We start from the raw sequence: 14171 nt of genomic DNA on the forward strand, positions 1-14171 counted from the left end.
AAAAGATATATAAATCAACCATATCAAAATTGACTGCACATTTAAATTTCTACAACGTTATGACACGTTTCCGTGCTAGTCAAAAAAGCCTATTAGCTCAATGCTAATGCATAATGGAACTCTCCATCAACACGCTAACAGAGATTAACATCAGTAGTGATGTTATACAGTAGTGAGGGCTAAACCACCCTAAGGATGAAATCCTAGAACTGCCCCCTGTCACTTTCTATGTCCTCTTCAGGTCTGACCTCCCAGCTTCCCACCACAGCAGCTGGAGGCTGGTCTGCAGCAGCCCTCGAAGACTTTGCCCTGTTCCAGAGGAAATGGTTTGAGGTGGCTTTTGTGATGGAGGAGCGGCGACACTGTGACCTCCCAGCTTTCCTCCTGCCCTGGCTGCCCAGCCGGCCGGCCTCCTACGCAAGTAGGCACAGCTCGTTCAGCCGCAGCTTTGGAGGACGCAGCCAGGCCGCCGCACTGCTAGGTACACCCAGCCCGAACCTCCTAGCTCAGCCCACACCACAGAGGAGTCATGGCCTCACATCTGAGTCTACTTCAGGAGAGTGTCTGGGTCCAGTATTTACATGTCACAGAGAGCACAGAGGGTGCATTTGTTTTAGGGCTCAGATATTCCAATTGGTTCTCCTGATGATATCCAGTCCTCATAAAACCTGGGAGGATACTGAGCACCCTCTAGTGAGCCCCCATGCTTTCATACAACACTGATCCACCTCCACTGGCTCTTTGTTTTCAGTTTGTTCCAAGTTATCAGAAAGTCAGTTTAGTGACACATAGGCATTGGCCCAGCAATTCATAGAGTTCAGGAGGAAACACAGAGACAGATAAAATTATACTCAAGTCAGGATTATACAGTATGTAGAAGATATGTAATTCTATTTCTTTGTTTGGAGCTGTGTCATGAGGTGGCCCAAAAACCTTTTTTGTGAAGGTTGCAGCTCTGTTGTCAGATTAGTGAAGATATGTTCTTAGATGACACATGTTTGCACAGTGATATGTGGTGTGCAACATTTAAAACACTAAATTGAAAATAATGAGCCGCACATGCATAACACCATCCCAACTGTAGTTTTCATCTCACTCCTACTGTGCCATTCTTACCATCACCATAACAGATTCATGTAACGTTCACAACACTGTCTGTTACTGTCACCATCTTGAATTCTGTGTGACACTGATTCTGGACTCGGCTCTCGTGACAGGGACTTAGATATGCAGTGAAGAGCTGGTGGTGGTGTGTTTCCAAGTGTGTAAAGCATGCAGGGTGTATGTAGATGCAGTTTTATTAATTCATCCCCACGTGCTTGTGTTGCCACACACTGAAGAAGATGATCCAATGATGCAATCAAATTTTTTTCACATCTGCTGTCCAATCAGTGCATGTTGTGTAGTTAGCTCGTAGCTAATGTATGACCAATGGTAGTTGGTGTGCATTCTGTGGTGTTAGTGGCTGTGAACAGTAGTGCTGTGGTGTGCACCGTCCTCATCTGTCACTCTGCTTCTGGCTTTTCCAACACAAGGCGCTACTACAGAGTTTCTGCTTTGGCTTGAATCTGGCTTCACATCACTGCTATAAGCGTTGTCACCTCAGCTTCCACTTTTAAAGCAGGTTTACTTTGCTAATTTCCTGTGTGCTGTCGGACTGTGTAAACTGGTTTGCCAGATCCCCAGAGGTTCATTTTACAGTTGTAAAATTAAGTTGAGAAAAACTTGGCTTTAACAGCAAATCCAAGCTCAAATGATAAAGGCTAAATGTATATAAAGCACAACTAAAAACAAACCTTTTATGTAACCATTTCCATTTTCTGAGTATGCTTTTGGCCGTTTTCCTTAACATATTGATAGTTACTGGTGCTGATTGACTTTATTAACTTTAACAAGTCTATAAAAAACAATTCTTTCAACAAGTCCATCCACAACTCTTTCTAACACCTGCCTGTCCATCATGCCATCCATGTCTCCTTTTGCTTCTTTGCTCTCCGTCTCTCTGTCTATGCCCCTGCTCCCAAACTTCCCAGCTGCTACAGTCCCTGAGCAGAAGACGGTCACCCTGGATGTGGATGTTAACAACCGCAGCGACAGAAACTGAATGGTGTAGCTGTTATTACCACGGAAACTTCTCTCTCAACGCTGCTTTGAGATCAAGCTGCACTGGATGGCCGTCACTGCCGCGGTGCTCTTTGAGATGGTAACTGGAAGCTCTAGTCCACCAGGTCACACCTCATTCTTCACATGTGAAGAGAAGCAAATGCAAAATAGATCAGATCCCTGTCAGGTCCAACCAGTCCACACAATTACTTTGATTTTGAATATTTATATGTTGGAAACACAAAGGACTGATGTGGAATACAAACAGCACTTGGGTCATGTGTTGTACTGTTGCCCTAGCTGTTAATACGTACTGAGTAAAGGAATCTTTTCAAACACACCAAATATTCTCAGTATGCCAGTAACACAGCTTTTTTTAAACAAGGAAATGATAATAAGAAGAACTGTTTTGGGTTTTGTTACAGCCAGTGACAAAGAAAATATTGAGGAAATAGAAACTAAGTTCTAAGTATCATCAAATCCTAGAAGTGAATCTCAAAGAATCAGGATATCACATAAAGTAACTAATGATGGTAAACACACTGTGAGATCATCCACAGACACGCGGCGGGGTGGGTCAGGCCTACTGACGGCAGCACGACACAGCATGGTCACACTGCCTTAATTAATAATGCTAAAAATGACCAACTTAATCATACAAAATATTATTTTAAGCACTGAGACTTTGGATAGAAGTGATTGTTCTAAGTGGAAAAAAAGACTTATTAGTATTAGAAAATTGAATGTGTCTACTGTCTAAAATGTGAAAACTCAGTATTTCTATACCTCGCAGATTGCAGATTTTTAATGTCACCATACGTACATTACACACACTGTCTGGCCTAAAACAAGCCACACATTCTCAGATTTCTTGAATCAACTTTCACTTTTGTTAGAGCATGCATTCCAAACTCCAATAAGTTTATAATTGACAGTAATTGATAGAAAACCTGGTTATGCAGTATATTCAGGCCTCATTGTGTTGCTGCTGTTTATATCTGTTTACTTAGTGGAATCTAAGTGAGGACTTCTTTTATTGGTCAGACACTGTATATGTAAGTATAGTGTATTATGTGTATCATATAGTGTATTTTATAACATAAAAATCACTATTAGTTCTGAGCATGTGCTAATTAGTTGTTATATGCCAGGTTCAAGGTTGGCACAGGAAAGCCGCCTCCTGTGGCTTCCTGCTGGTTCCTGTGCTAGAGGTTCCTTTCGCTCTGACCTCTTACCTGTACGGAGACCCCCTGAGAGCCCAGCTCTTCATCCCTTTAAACATCCACTGTCTGCTGAAGAATGGCAACGACAACCTGTTTGAAGGTACAGAAGTCGTCTGAGCGCTGTGTTCAACTGTGTGCACTATGTTTTGTAGCTCAACATCCGTTTCCATGTGTCAAACAGGTTTCGAACCAGAGACGTACTGGGACAGGATGCAGCTGTTTCAGGAGGCCATACTGTACAGGTTGTTGCTGTTTTGTGGTTTACCTAACTAAAAGTAATGTATGAAGTTCTGTTTGTCTGTTCCTTGCTGCCTCCCTTTCATTGTTTCTAAGATAACTGAGTCATAAAACTACAAAGACAAAAACAAACCAAAACACGATTGTAGCTATACAGTGCTATCATTCATTGATGCAGCTAGATAAGTGACAGCTAAGCAACTACAGCATTATAGACATTTTGTTCCTTAAAAGCTCCAGATGTCTCTCTGTGGACTCAGGAAAGCACTCATTTAAAGATTACAGTTTGACAAAGCATTTTTACCAAATTTGTTATCTCTAAATGATGTAAAAATGTCTAAATGCTGTTCTCTGTCTTCCAGATTCGGCTTTGTGCATGACAAGTTTTCTGCTTCTGCTTTTAATTTCCCCTCTGAGAACAAGCCCCAGTACATTCACGTAACAGGTTTGTCACCTCACAACATAAAAGCAGAAAAAATGCCTTTTGGTGACCAGACTATGTGAAGCATCCTGCATGGCTTCTCTTCCTCCAGGCACTGTGTTCCTGCAGCTGCCGTTTTCTAAAAGGAAGTACCCCAGTGGGCAGCAGCGCCGTCGCAGAAACTCCACCACATCCAACAGCCAGGGGCCGTTTGGCGCTGAGGAGCGGGTTGGTTACTACTGGCCTACAACACTATGCTGACCAAAGCCTGGAGGACGGGAGTGCTGGGGGATGAGCGACTCGGTGATCGCCTGCTCAGAGACTTCACTGACTTTTGCGCCAACAAGGAAAACAGACTGCTCAACTTCTGGGACAGCTGCCAGGAGAAAATGAATGCTAGCACTCCCTGACAGGAGAAGCAAAAACTGGAAGAAAACTAATGTGAAAGAAGAGAAACAAGGACTGTGAAAAGATTATGAGAACAGTTTTTTCATTTTCACTATTCATTATTATTGTTATTCACATAATCCAATAAATTCTGCTGTATGGAGTCGTAAAACTGACAAAAAGCTGTAATAGTTTACATCCTAAAATATTACACGTTATGTAAAATGGAGTGTTTAATTACAATTTACACAAAGTATAAAGCTTTATAGTTTTGACATAGAATCATTTGACCCATTATTAATGAATACATTAATACTTACACCCATTCTTTTACTAGTTCCCAGTTCCAAATGAACTTTTTCCTCGTTGATGTTCAGCAACAGAGTGTGAACGCTGAACACCAACATTTCTTCATAAAACTGCACCCAGGCTGTTTTATTATTTCATTATGCATACGTTTGTGTTTTAACTAATGCTAACCAAGTTATCGAATTCATTCTACTGAGAATTTTTTGTTTGACGTTACAGGACAAAGCCATTTATTTCACACATCTGCAACATGTATTCGATGACACAATCAAGTTCAAGACTAATGAAGGAAAGACTCGAGCATCATTTTGCGTTTGAGTTGTGCAACTGTGGTTTTCACAGGCTGTAACATGCATGATGGGATTATTGGAAGAAAGATTTTTGCCATGGACACTGATTATTTTGTTCAACTGAATTTTCAAGAGCACCGTGTAATGAATAGTTTTTATTACATACTAGTTTTTGTAGTTTTATGAGTTAGTGCGTCATCATTTCTCAGACAGCTGATGCTAGCTAGCTGAGAAATGATGTCGGTATTATTGAAAGTTAATTTAGCTTTTTTAAAGTGATCAGACGTTAAAGGAGAACTATAAAGCTTTGCATCTGAATTTACTGCATCCTAATCCTTTGACTAACAATCTTATTTAGCCTCATGTGTTTTTTATTTTCAAGCCTTCACTACATTTTGACAGTTTCAGGGCTCCATACTTGAGCAGATTAACCGGTCACCAGCTGGTCCCACTGACTCCTCGATGATTGACCCTCTGATGTTTTTACAGTATTCAAGGCTCACTTTTCTGGTTAGAAATGTAACTTATAAATGTCATGTAAGGACAGATATTCTACTTCAGCACTGTGGTCCTTTAATTCTTCATTTCCACAATATAAATATTTCAGCCTGTACACTTGTACTTTTCTTGTTCATGACAGGCAAACAGGAAACACACAAACAATGAGCTATTTGTCTGCCGGTGAAGCACCTGCTGGTTTCAGACTTCCTTGTGGTTTTCATATCATATTCACCCAACACTCTTTATTTGATGCAGTTGAACTGACACTTCTTCAGACTCTGGGTCTTGTCTGATAATTCACTGTTGCTGTGATTTAAGGCTAAATTACTTTACTGTACAATCGATGATCATAAAAGGACTGAAAGCTTATCTCAATTGTAACCAACCATGAACACTACATAATCTCACAAGGTCCATTTAGTAGCTGCTCTGGAGCTTTTGATCCTTTCAAATCTTACTCAACAGAATGCCAAGATTATGTTGTAACCTTGGTTCTCTGAGTGAAGAGACTATTTCTCCCCTCTGTTACATATTTTATCACTAAGAGCTGTAGAGAATGTCTCCAATGATTGAGCATGCCAGGGTTACACTCTAAACCCTATATTAAAGAGTACGAAAGAGTCTCTTAATGATAGAGAACCGAGTTTGTTGTTATGAAAATGCTCCTTTTTTTTTTTTTCATCTCAACACTAAAAAGAGTTCTCATCCATGATCTTAAAATAATTTTAGTCACTTTTTTCTCCTCATGATGGGACCTTGTGACCGTTCTATAATTGGAGTAAATGGCAAAGTTACAAAGTGAAGTCAAGACTGACACTTTTCCAGCTGCACCTCATGAAACTTATTTAATAAGTGTTCTTATAAAACAACAACATCACACTTAGAATCAAATAGGTAATCAGAGCAACAACATATGAAAGGACATAAAAAAACATCAGTTGAACAAAAGTCTCCTTTTGTACTGAACTGGAAGTGAACTGTCAATGCTCTCCTAATTTAACAGCATGATTCCCTTACAGAATATTCACATATGTAAATACACATATTATAGTTTGATCCCTTTAAAAGTAAATTTAATTCTGCTATTCAAATGCCTTTTGATCATAAAATAGATTTGTTTATTTCATGTGGTCTGATTATAAAAAGGTAAAACTATGTACAATGATTGAAAGAGAAAAATTGACATAACAAATGAAAGATGTCAATAAGGGTCTTTGTCTAAATGATCCACATCAAAGTTATCCCAGTACAGGTTTTAAATCTACTTCAGCAGCTCTTTATTCAGAGAGCACGATGGTGAGTGACTCAGCAGCCAGTGACGTGACGGCCTCTCACTCAGCTGTCAAATATGGAGCTTGTTGTATTTGCTCCTGCAGTAACATTCTAGGGAACTTCTTCCTCTTTAAGTGCCATGTGCGCATTGCAGCAAATTCTTCATTCTCCTTTTCCTTTACACAGTCAGTGGATTCCAGGGTTTAGTTTGACAGGTCCACTGACAGTGAATGTAGTTGACGCTCTATTTAAAAAAAACTTCTTTGGTGTTTCTGAGCTGATTCACTTCAACCCACCACAGACTGTCTCATATTTTTACCTGTGATGTCCCTCATCGGATGCTGTGAACCAGCAGGATGTCCAGTGTGTTCCCTTTTGTACTGCTCTGCTCTAAAATAGAGTTTAGCTAAAGCCTGGACCCTGCTTCAGCTAGTTAGTTAGTTAGCTCCTTATGTCTACCCGTAAATCAAATCAACCATGGAATTATATATATATATATATATATGTAGCTGTTCAGAAATCTGAATGTGTGTGTAAATCTCTATTTAAGTACAGTGACTTCAGAAGCAACAGGGATTTTTTCCATGGTGGAAAATGGTACTGGAGGTTAGGGCAGGCATTATCTGGCCAGATGAATCACATGCACCAGGGCACAATTTAATCTGACACTTTATGACTATTCTACCTATAAAGTCAAGCCAATATAGTCTGCCGTCCATGACTGTGCTGACTGTCGATCACTACAATAGCATGAATCTCCAGTCCAAGCTCTTTCTGCTCCAGACTGTGAATGGCCACAATTGTCAGTTGCTACAACCCTAAAACAGCCGTCCTTCTCACTTCCTGCGGTTGCCTGGTAGGTGCATTTCCTTGAATCTTGAATAGAACCAAAAGTGAAAGCTCTTCCTGTCCAGATGAGACTTGTCCAGAGTGCTTGGGGGTTTCTGTCGTACTTCCCCGGATCAGTTTGATGGAATGCGAGGGCGGGGTTGCTAGTTGACTCTGGCTGCTTCAGCAGAGACTTGCAAACCACCTACATGTAGACGCAATGAGACCGTCACAAAGAGAGGAAGGAAAGGTTATGGGTTAAAGGAACATACACTGAACACTTACTGTAACTGTAAGACTCACGTGGTCTGATCCTGATTGGCCAGATGAGGATGGAGCACAGGGCCAAAGCTGCGACAACAGCCACACCCCCCGTCACTATGACCATGATGTAATGATAGAACCACACGCAGGCTGGACAACACAGCACAGAGCTGAGAGAGAGGTGACCACAAAACACAGAGTCACCCACAGTGTGAGGGAGATACAGCTCCTTCAAAATAAGACTCCTCATACACACATCTGTATGTGCAGCTCACAAAGTAAACTGTTGAATCATCAGCAGGATGCTTCATTTTCTGACATTCTGCATATGTATACAATTTAGTGTAGTAATGTATTAGCCTACCGTTGTGTAGTATATATTGTGTTGGTAGAAGTAGACAAACTCAACACTCAAGCTAAAGAACTGGATTAAAAAGAACTTCACCAGAACAACAGCACTGAATTTGATGTTTGTATGATAATTACAATGTCAGCATTTTTAGTTAGTTTGCATCTGCAAAAACCAAGAAGGAACTAAAGCTGCCATGTACACATAGTGGAGTAAAAGTGAAGTTGTAAGATGTACAACACAGTATATAAAAGCACAATACTTGAGTAAAGTTAGTTGATTACTCACCACCTCTGGGCAAACTAATGACATTAGTGCTAATTAACAGCTGTTAGCCTGCCAACAGGCTAATTCAATGACACCAGACCTGCTCAACATGAGCGCTGTCATTGTTAGCATGCTGCATTAGCATTTAGTGCAAATCTGCCAGTGGAATAAAAAAGTGGTGATTCCAGAACAGTTCAACAGTGCAATGCTCAGCTTTTAGCCATGAACAAATGCACACGGTGTCTCTTTGTTTGTCAGTGATGATGGTCGGTGAGTGTTCACTACTCAGTACTGGGTGTATATTATATAGGAAGTAATGAATAAAGGAGTCATTTCTGTGTGTGTGTGTGTGTGTGTGTGTGTGTGTGTGTGTACACTAACTGGCAAGGATGCATTGCCTGGATGACCATCACAGCCACTCCATTCGCCAGTTTATCAGTGAAACTCATGGCTCCATAAACAAACGCTCCACTTTGCTGCAGAGAGAGTAAAGGAGATGTAGAGCGCACCGTCTGGGAGCTCACACCTGTATCCGACCTCCATCTCTCACACTTGCACATGCATCTTACCGTCTGATCGGCAATGAGCTCTGCAGTCATGGAGAGCGATATGACCAAGATGGTGGCTGACCCCGCCCCCAGAAGCACCGATGCCCAGTACACCCGGTCATCCATCGTCTTGTCCAGCAGCACCCAGTAGGAGAAGGCCATGATCAGCAGCAGGCCCACAAAGTAGGTGAGCTGGACCAATCGGAGAAAAAACAAACATGGGTTATGACTGTAGTCTAGGTTTGATACTTCCTCTTCAGAGAACCAGTCCATCAACTTTTACCTCCCTGTGTTTTTACAGCTCATAAGAGGTCTGGAACCAGGCTGACGTAAGAGGTTCCACTTACACTTTTGCCTATCAGTTTACTGACAGGCTTCATGATAAAGGAGGACAGGAAGCCACTGACGTACATCACTAACGGGATGGTTGCTATGTAGTTCTGTTGGAGGGAACAAGAAAAGAAGACAGCACAGCCTTAGGAAAGGAACATTTGATCTGGAATATCAAATATATGCTTATATGGAATAATGCTGCGTTACCTTGGGCAGCTTCAGAGTGTTAATGAGATACATGGAGATGTAGGTCTGAGACAGATTGACTATTAACCTGGTGGACATGTAGAGTAAGGCCACCTACAGAGACACACAGCCAAACACACATCTGTGAGATGGTGAAACACTGTTGTGTCTTTGGTAAAAATGCAATATGTGGCAACTGTTGGGGTGAAGTTGCAAAAGGAACTGCTAATTGCAAACAGTGTGTTTTATATGGCCAGCAGCACATAGATCTTGTAGAATGCTCCTACCTGGTAGAAAGACGGCTGCTGCAGCCAACATTTCCACTGGAGAAGAGATGAGGAGGGGCGTGGAAGCAGGGGCCTCAGCTCCCCCTCCTCCTCTTTGTCATCAAACCTCCCTTCTTCTCCTTCTGCCCCCCTTGCTGCTCCAGGCCTCCTCTCCGTGGTTCCCACGTGGAACAAGATGGAGAAGAAAGCACCGATGGCGAGCACGATCAGCGCCAGGTTCTGTGATCAAACAGAACACGGCTCAAGACAGAGTTTGTTCTATGTTCCTTGTTTTTATTACACAACATTAAAATGAGCAGAAACACATAGTTGATTTTGTCAGTATTGTAAATGACTGATATCTAGAAACAGCTGCTCTCAGTGTTGAATAGAGGGACAGAGGTTCAAGCTGCGTTTGCTAATGTAAGTTAATCGATTTAAAAACATCCGAAAGAACTGATCATTAGAAACCTGGACTTATCTAATCTAAATAAGTATCTGCAGCAGCACGAAACATTTTTGATTTGATTTGAAACTCAGTCTATTCTTGTTTTGAGGCTGTTCCATTCAAGAAACTGAAGATCTCACACAACACTGCTCTTCTCACAAAGCAGCAAAAACAGGCTCTAACCACAATAGAAATCGGAGTGAGAGGACTAGTACTTCAGAGTGTCTAGTTTGAGAGACAGACACACCACTGGTCCTGAGCTGGCAGCTTCATAAAACTGTGTCATTAAAAAAACCCTCTCAACATCTACAGTGATGAAGTGACTCTGGAATGCTGCAAGTTGCAAAGAACTCGGTCAGACAGACAAACACCGAGGGCGAACAATGACAAATCTAAGTTTGAGGTGCTGGAATCACAAAGAGGAACATTCGTGATGTGCTGACTCAGAATCAGGCATCAAGCATGCTGGAGGTAACCTGACAGTGACAAAGTGGGAGGTTTAGTAAAAGAGATCTTGAAGAAGGAAGGCTATCGTCCATGTTGCAGCGTCATTCCAGATCCTGTGGACAGCTGCTGACTGGACCTAATTTTGTCCAACAACAGGACAATGAACCAAAGCACAGGTCCAATCTCTGTGAGAATGATTTAGTGAAGAAGCAGTCAGCTGTGTAGCTGACTCTGTGGTCTGCACGTCACTGGATCTCAAGCCTACTGAGATATTGTGGGAGCAGTTTGGTACGGATATTATGTCTATCAAGCCACTCCCATCTGTAGGAGGTGCTTAAAGACGCACAGAGTTAAATCTCTTTAGTATACTTCAACAAACTGACAACTGGAAGATTATATTGCTGTATTGCAGCAAATAGGGTTTCTTTGAAAGACTGAGGGACTCAACTAAAAAGGATTCTTTCCAACTCTTCCTTTTGCTCTCGTTCTTATTTAGACTCATGTTATGTAGGTTTTTCTTTGTACATTTGTAAGTGACCTCAAACGTCTGAACCATAGCGTAGGCTAGTGGTGCTGCTTGCTTTTTGGGTTTGTTTCACTTTTCCCACATTGTGTGAATGTAACCTGTTGCAGACTCAACTTTGATCCAATCTAAACCCCACCACACGCTGATCTCCATTAACACAACAGATATGTGGAGCCGCAGACATGAGGGCCATTACTGTACTGTACAGTGAACCAACAGCAGAGCAGAGGGACCTGCCTGCAGACAAAGATGGAAGAGCTCAGCGGGAAGTAGTTGACTTTTTCAGGAAGCTAATCGCTCGAATGTTTCTGGGTCTTATCGCCTCGACCAGCAACCTTCTCTAACCCTAACCACTGGACCCTATTGCCTAACCATAAAAATTTTTGTTCAAGGTCCACTAAGACAACTTCCAGTTAAAGTTAACTACTTGCTGCCGAGGTCAGCAGTCCGCTACCTTCGTCTGCAGTCCTACAGTTCTTGGGTTTCATGACTGCTTCAGTCTTGATTACACAATAAATGTCCAATTCTAGGAGGACTACCTTCATGCTCACTCGTTTTCTTTACAGCTTTTGTCTTTTCCTCTTCATGCTTCCACCTCCAACATGTTTTTCCATTTAAATGTAGGTCAAACTAAGTCTGATGCAGTAAGTCATATCATTTCCATTTTATTTGTATGTGGAAGTCATCTCAAGACACTTTACCGTGTTTAAGACCTTACAGAGTACAACTGTATACACATTAGCTTCCAGAGAGGGGGTGTTCCTTCCACAAAATAAATGTTTGTTTCTAATCTAATGTTATCAGCAGTCCTGTCAGGACTCTGTTGAACATTAGTGCGACTGTACACCGCTCGAGTCCATGTGGGATTTTTCAAAAGCTCATTTTACTGCTGTTAAACATTACGAAGTGTCAGGTGATTAGAACTGCTCCTTACCCTGAAGATGGGCATATCCACTGGTCCCAGTGTGTCACCAAGCTGGCTGTCATCTGTGCCGGCCTGTATGTGGAACAGCAGGTAGGCCACAGCATACACTGTGATGTTGGCTATCACTGTGAATGCATACCTGCAAGCACACAGAGGAGAAGCTGTGTATCCTGGACCAGTAGAATACCTTACTGCTGTGGTCGCTGTGTGTGTGTACAGGACATACCTGTATGCAGTGAGTTCTACTTTAGCATGCTCACAGGTGACAAGCTCCGGAATGAGGGACAGGTGGGAAATCTGCGTGGCAGCCCAGCCGAACTGGAAGATGATAATGAACGGGACGAAGTAAGTCAGACTGGCCGACTGAGGGGTTAATGTGTCACAGCGCAGACACTGGTTGAAGATAAAGGCAAAGGACAGCATGACGCTCAGCGTACCTGGATAACACACACACAAGCAAACAGAAAGCACAAAACAATCTGTGAGGTTTAATGGTTCCAGGAATCTTTAATAACTGCTTATTAACCACTGAGAAGCCACTTTGATATAAGAAGATTCAGACCAACACAATATGACATGTAAAGCATGTCTAACCTTTTACTTGTGAAGTCATTCAATAATAGATTGATCTGGATTGCCCCTAGACTTTTTATAGTCTCCTCTAACAGCTGGAAACATGATCTGACATGAATTAAATCAATAAAATATACTAAGGCAGCATGAGAGCTGGTTGTAATTTAACATCTGACTGACACAAACAACTGTTATTTGTCTTTCCTTGTAGGCACGCCTCATGTGTGCAGAAAACACTGACGTACTGTCCAGTTTACAGACTTCCTCTTTTTCTGATAAACCTTTTACCAACCTCAGCACCGTGTGGAACATCTTTTACAAGCTGTCTTATGTAACATGTCATATGAATGAGTGCCTTCATCATCCTGTCACTGTATGGATCTCTACAGCAGCTGTGTGCTCTCTGCATGTCCCATGTCTGTCCCTGTGTCTCCCCGACTCACCAACTAGATGCCATGTCTTCCTCTTGCCGTACTTTCCACAGCCAGGGGTTCGGTCGGACTCGTATCCGATGAGAGGAGTACAGACAGCATCAGCGACCTGTCCGACCAGCAGCAGGATCCCTGCAGCACAGACACGGTTCTCACCTCAGTATCACACTGTAATAAGACCTGTTCAAGCGCTGCTTTGAGCAGCATCATTTGCAGCTCCAGTGTAAACACTCACCTGCGTTTGTGTTGCGGAACCCGAGCACCGAGTGGTAGAAGACCAGCAGGTACGTGAACCACATGGACGCGCACAGGTCGTTCAGAAAGTGGCCCACCGCGTAGCTGAGCCTCCTGGGCAGCGGCAGAGAGCTCTCCGTGTCCGACATCACGGCTCGGTGGAGGCTTCAGGGGGACACGGCGCCTTCATCAGCCGGACTGACTGGCCGTCAATAAAAGCTTCAGCTCGACGAGCTTCATTCACTTTGGGAGGAGCTGGATGACGACACTGGTCTTTTCGGTTCCCCTTTCACGTGAACACGCCGCTCCCGGAGGAGCTGGGACACCGTTTCCCTTCGGTAACCAGAGGACGAAGCCGAAAACTACGGCATTAAGAACAATTATCGCTGGACGTCGGCAGACGACACGGTGAAGTGGACCTCTATCTGGACTACAAACAGATGTCAACAACGCAGACCGGCAATGATGACGTACGAGTGAAAGTCCGAAGAAAGAACCAATAAGAAGCCTTCGAGCTCCTGTCAGCCAATAGCGGGAGTCTCGCGGTGCAAGCTCCTCACGTGAGGGCAGGCTGACTGCCAAAGATCGTGTATGTGACAAGAGCAAACTCAAACTTCCAACGTTACATATAAACAGCCCTCAAAACAAGTGTGCAAAAGGAACACGAGAATCTCGAGTCTTATCAAAAGAACAAGATGCTGCGCTACAGCTGCTACTGAAGTCAGAGGAAACCACAGGAGGAGTCCGTCCTGAGCTGCATGCAGAGTGGATCCAAGGTGAGAGAACGATGGTCACGTAGGAAA

General features: G+C 42.8%; 3 protein-coding genes across 3 annotated transcripts; 2 read left to right on the forward strand and 1 right to left on the reverse strand.

The window, feature by feature from the left end:
- Positions 1-6: 6 nt before the first annotated feature.
- Positions 7-2104, forward strand: LOC113171850 (GATOR complex protein DEPDC5-like). The gene is made up of 2 exons (XM_026374594.1): positions 7-481; positions 2034-2104. Exons 1-2 carry the CDS (start codon positions 229-231, stop codon positions 2102-2104), a joined length of 324 nt encoding a protein of 107 aa, XP_026230379.1. The 5' UTR covers positions 7-228.
- A 51-nt stretch (positions 2105-2155) lies between these two features.
- LOC113171851 (GATOR complex protein DEPDC5-like) lies at positions 2156-4245 on the forward strand. The gene is made up of 5 exons (XM_026374595.1): positions 2156-2203; positions 3255-3426; positions 3508-3568; positions 3926-4008; positions 4097-4245. The coding sequence occupies exons 1-5, from the start codon at positions 2171-2173 to the stop codon at positions 4243-4245; spliced, it is 498 nt and encodes a 165-aa protein (XP_026230380.1). The 5' UTR covers positions 2156-2170.
- Positions 4246-4743: 498 nt separating this feature from the next.
- On the reverse strand, positions 4744-13824 carry LOC113172450 (major facilitator superfamily domain-containing protein 12-like). Its single transcript, XM_026375421.1, has 11 exons — positions 13370-13824; positions 13147-13266; positions 12357-12567; positions 12140-12269; positions 9806-10024; positions 9540-9632; positions 9347-9439; positions 9021-9191; positions 8833-8927; positions 7875-8005; positions 4744-7776 (listed from the first exon to the last, which is right to left on the reverse strand). The coding sequence occupies exons 1-11, from the start codon at positions 13515-13517 to the stop codon at positions 7736-7738; spliced, it is 1452 nt and encodes a 483-aa protein (XP_026231206.1). The 5' UTR covers positions 13518-13824; the 3' UTR covers positions 4744-7735.
- Between the last annotated feature and the right edge of the window lie 347 nt (positions 13825-14171).

This window comes from Anabas testudineus, chromosome 17, assembly GCF_900324465.2.
Source record: "Anabas testudineus chromosome 17, fAnaTes1.2, whole genome shotgun sequence".
Lineage (NCBI taxonomy): Eukaryota > Metazoa > Chordata > Actinopteri > Anabantiformes > Anabantidae > Anabas > Anabas testudineus.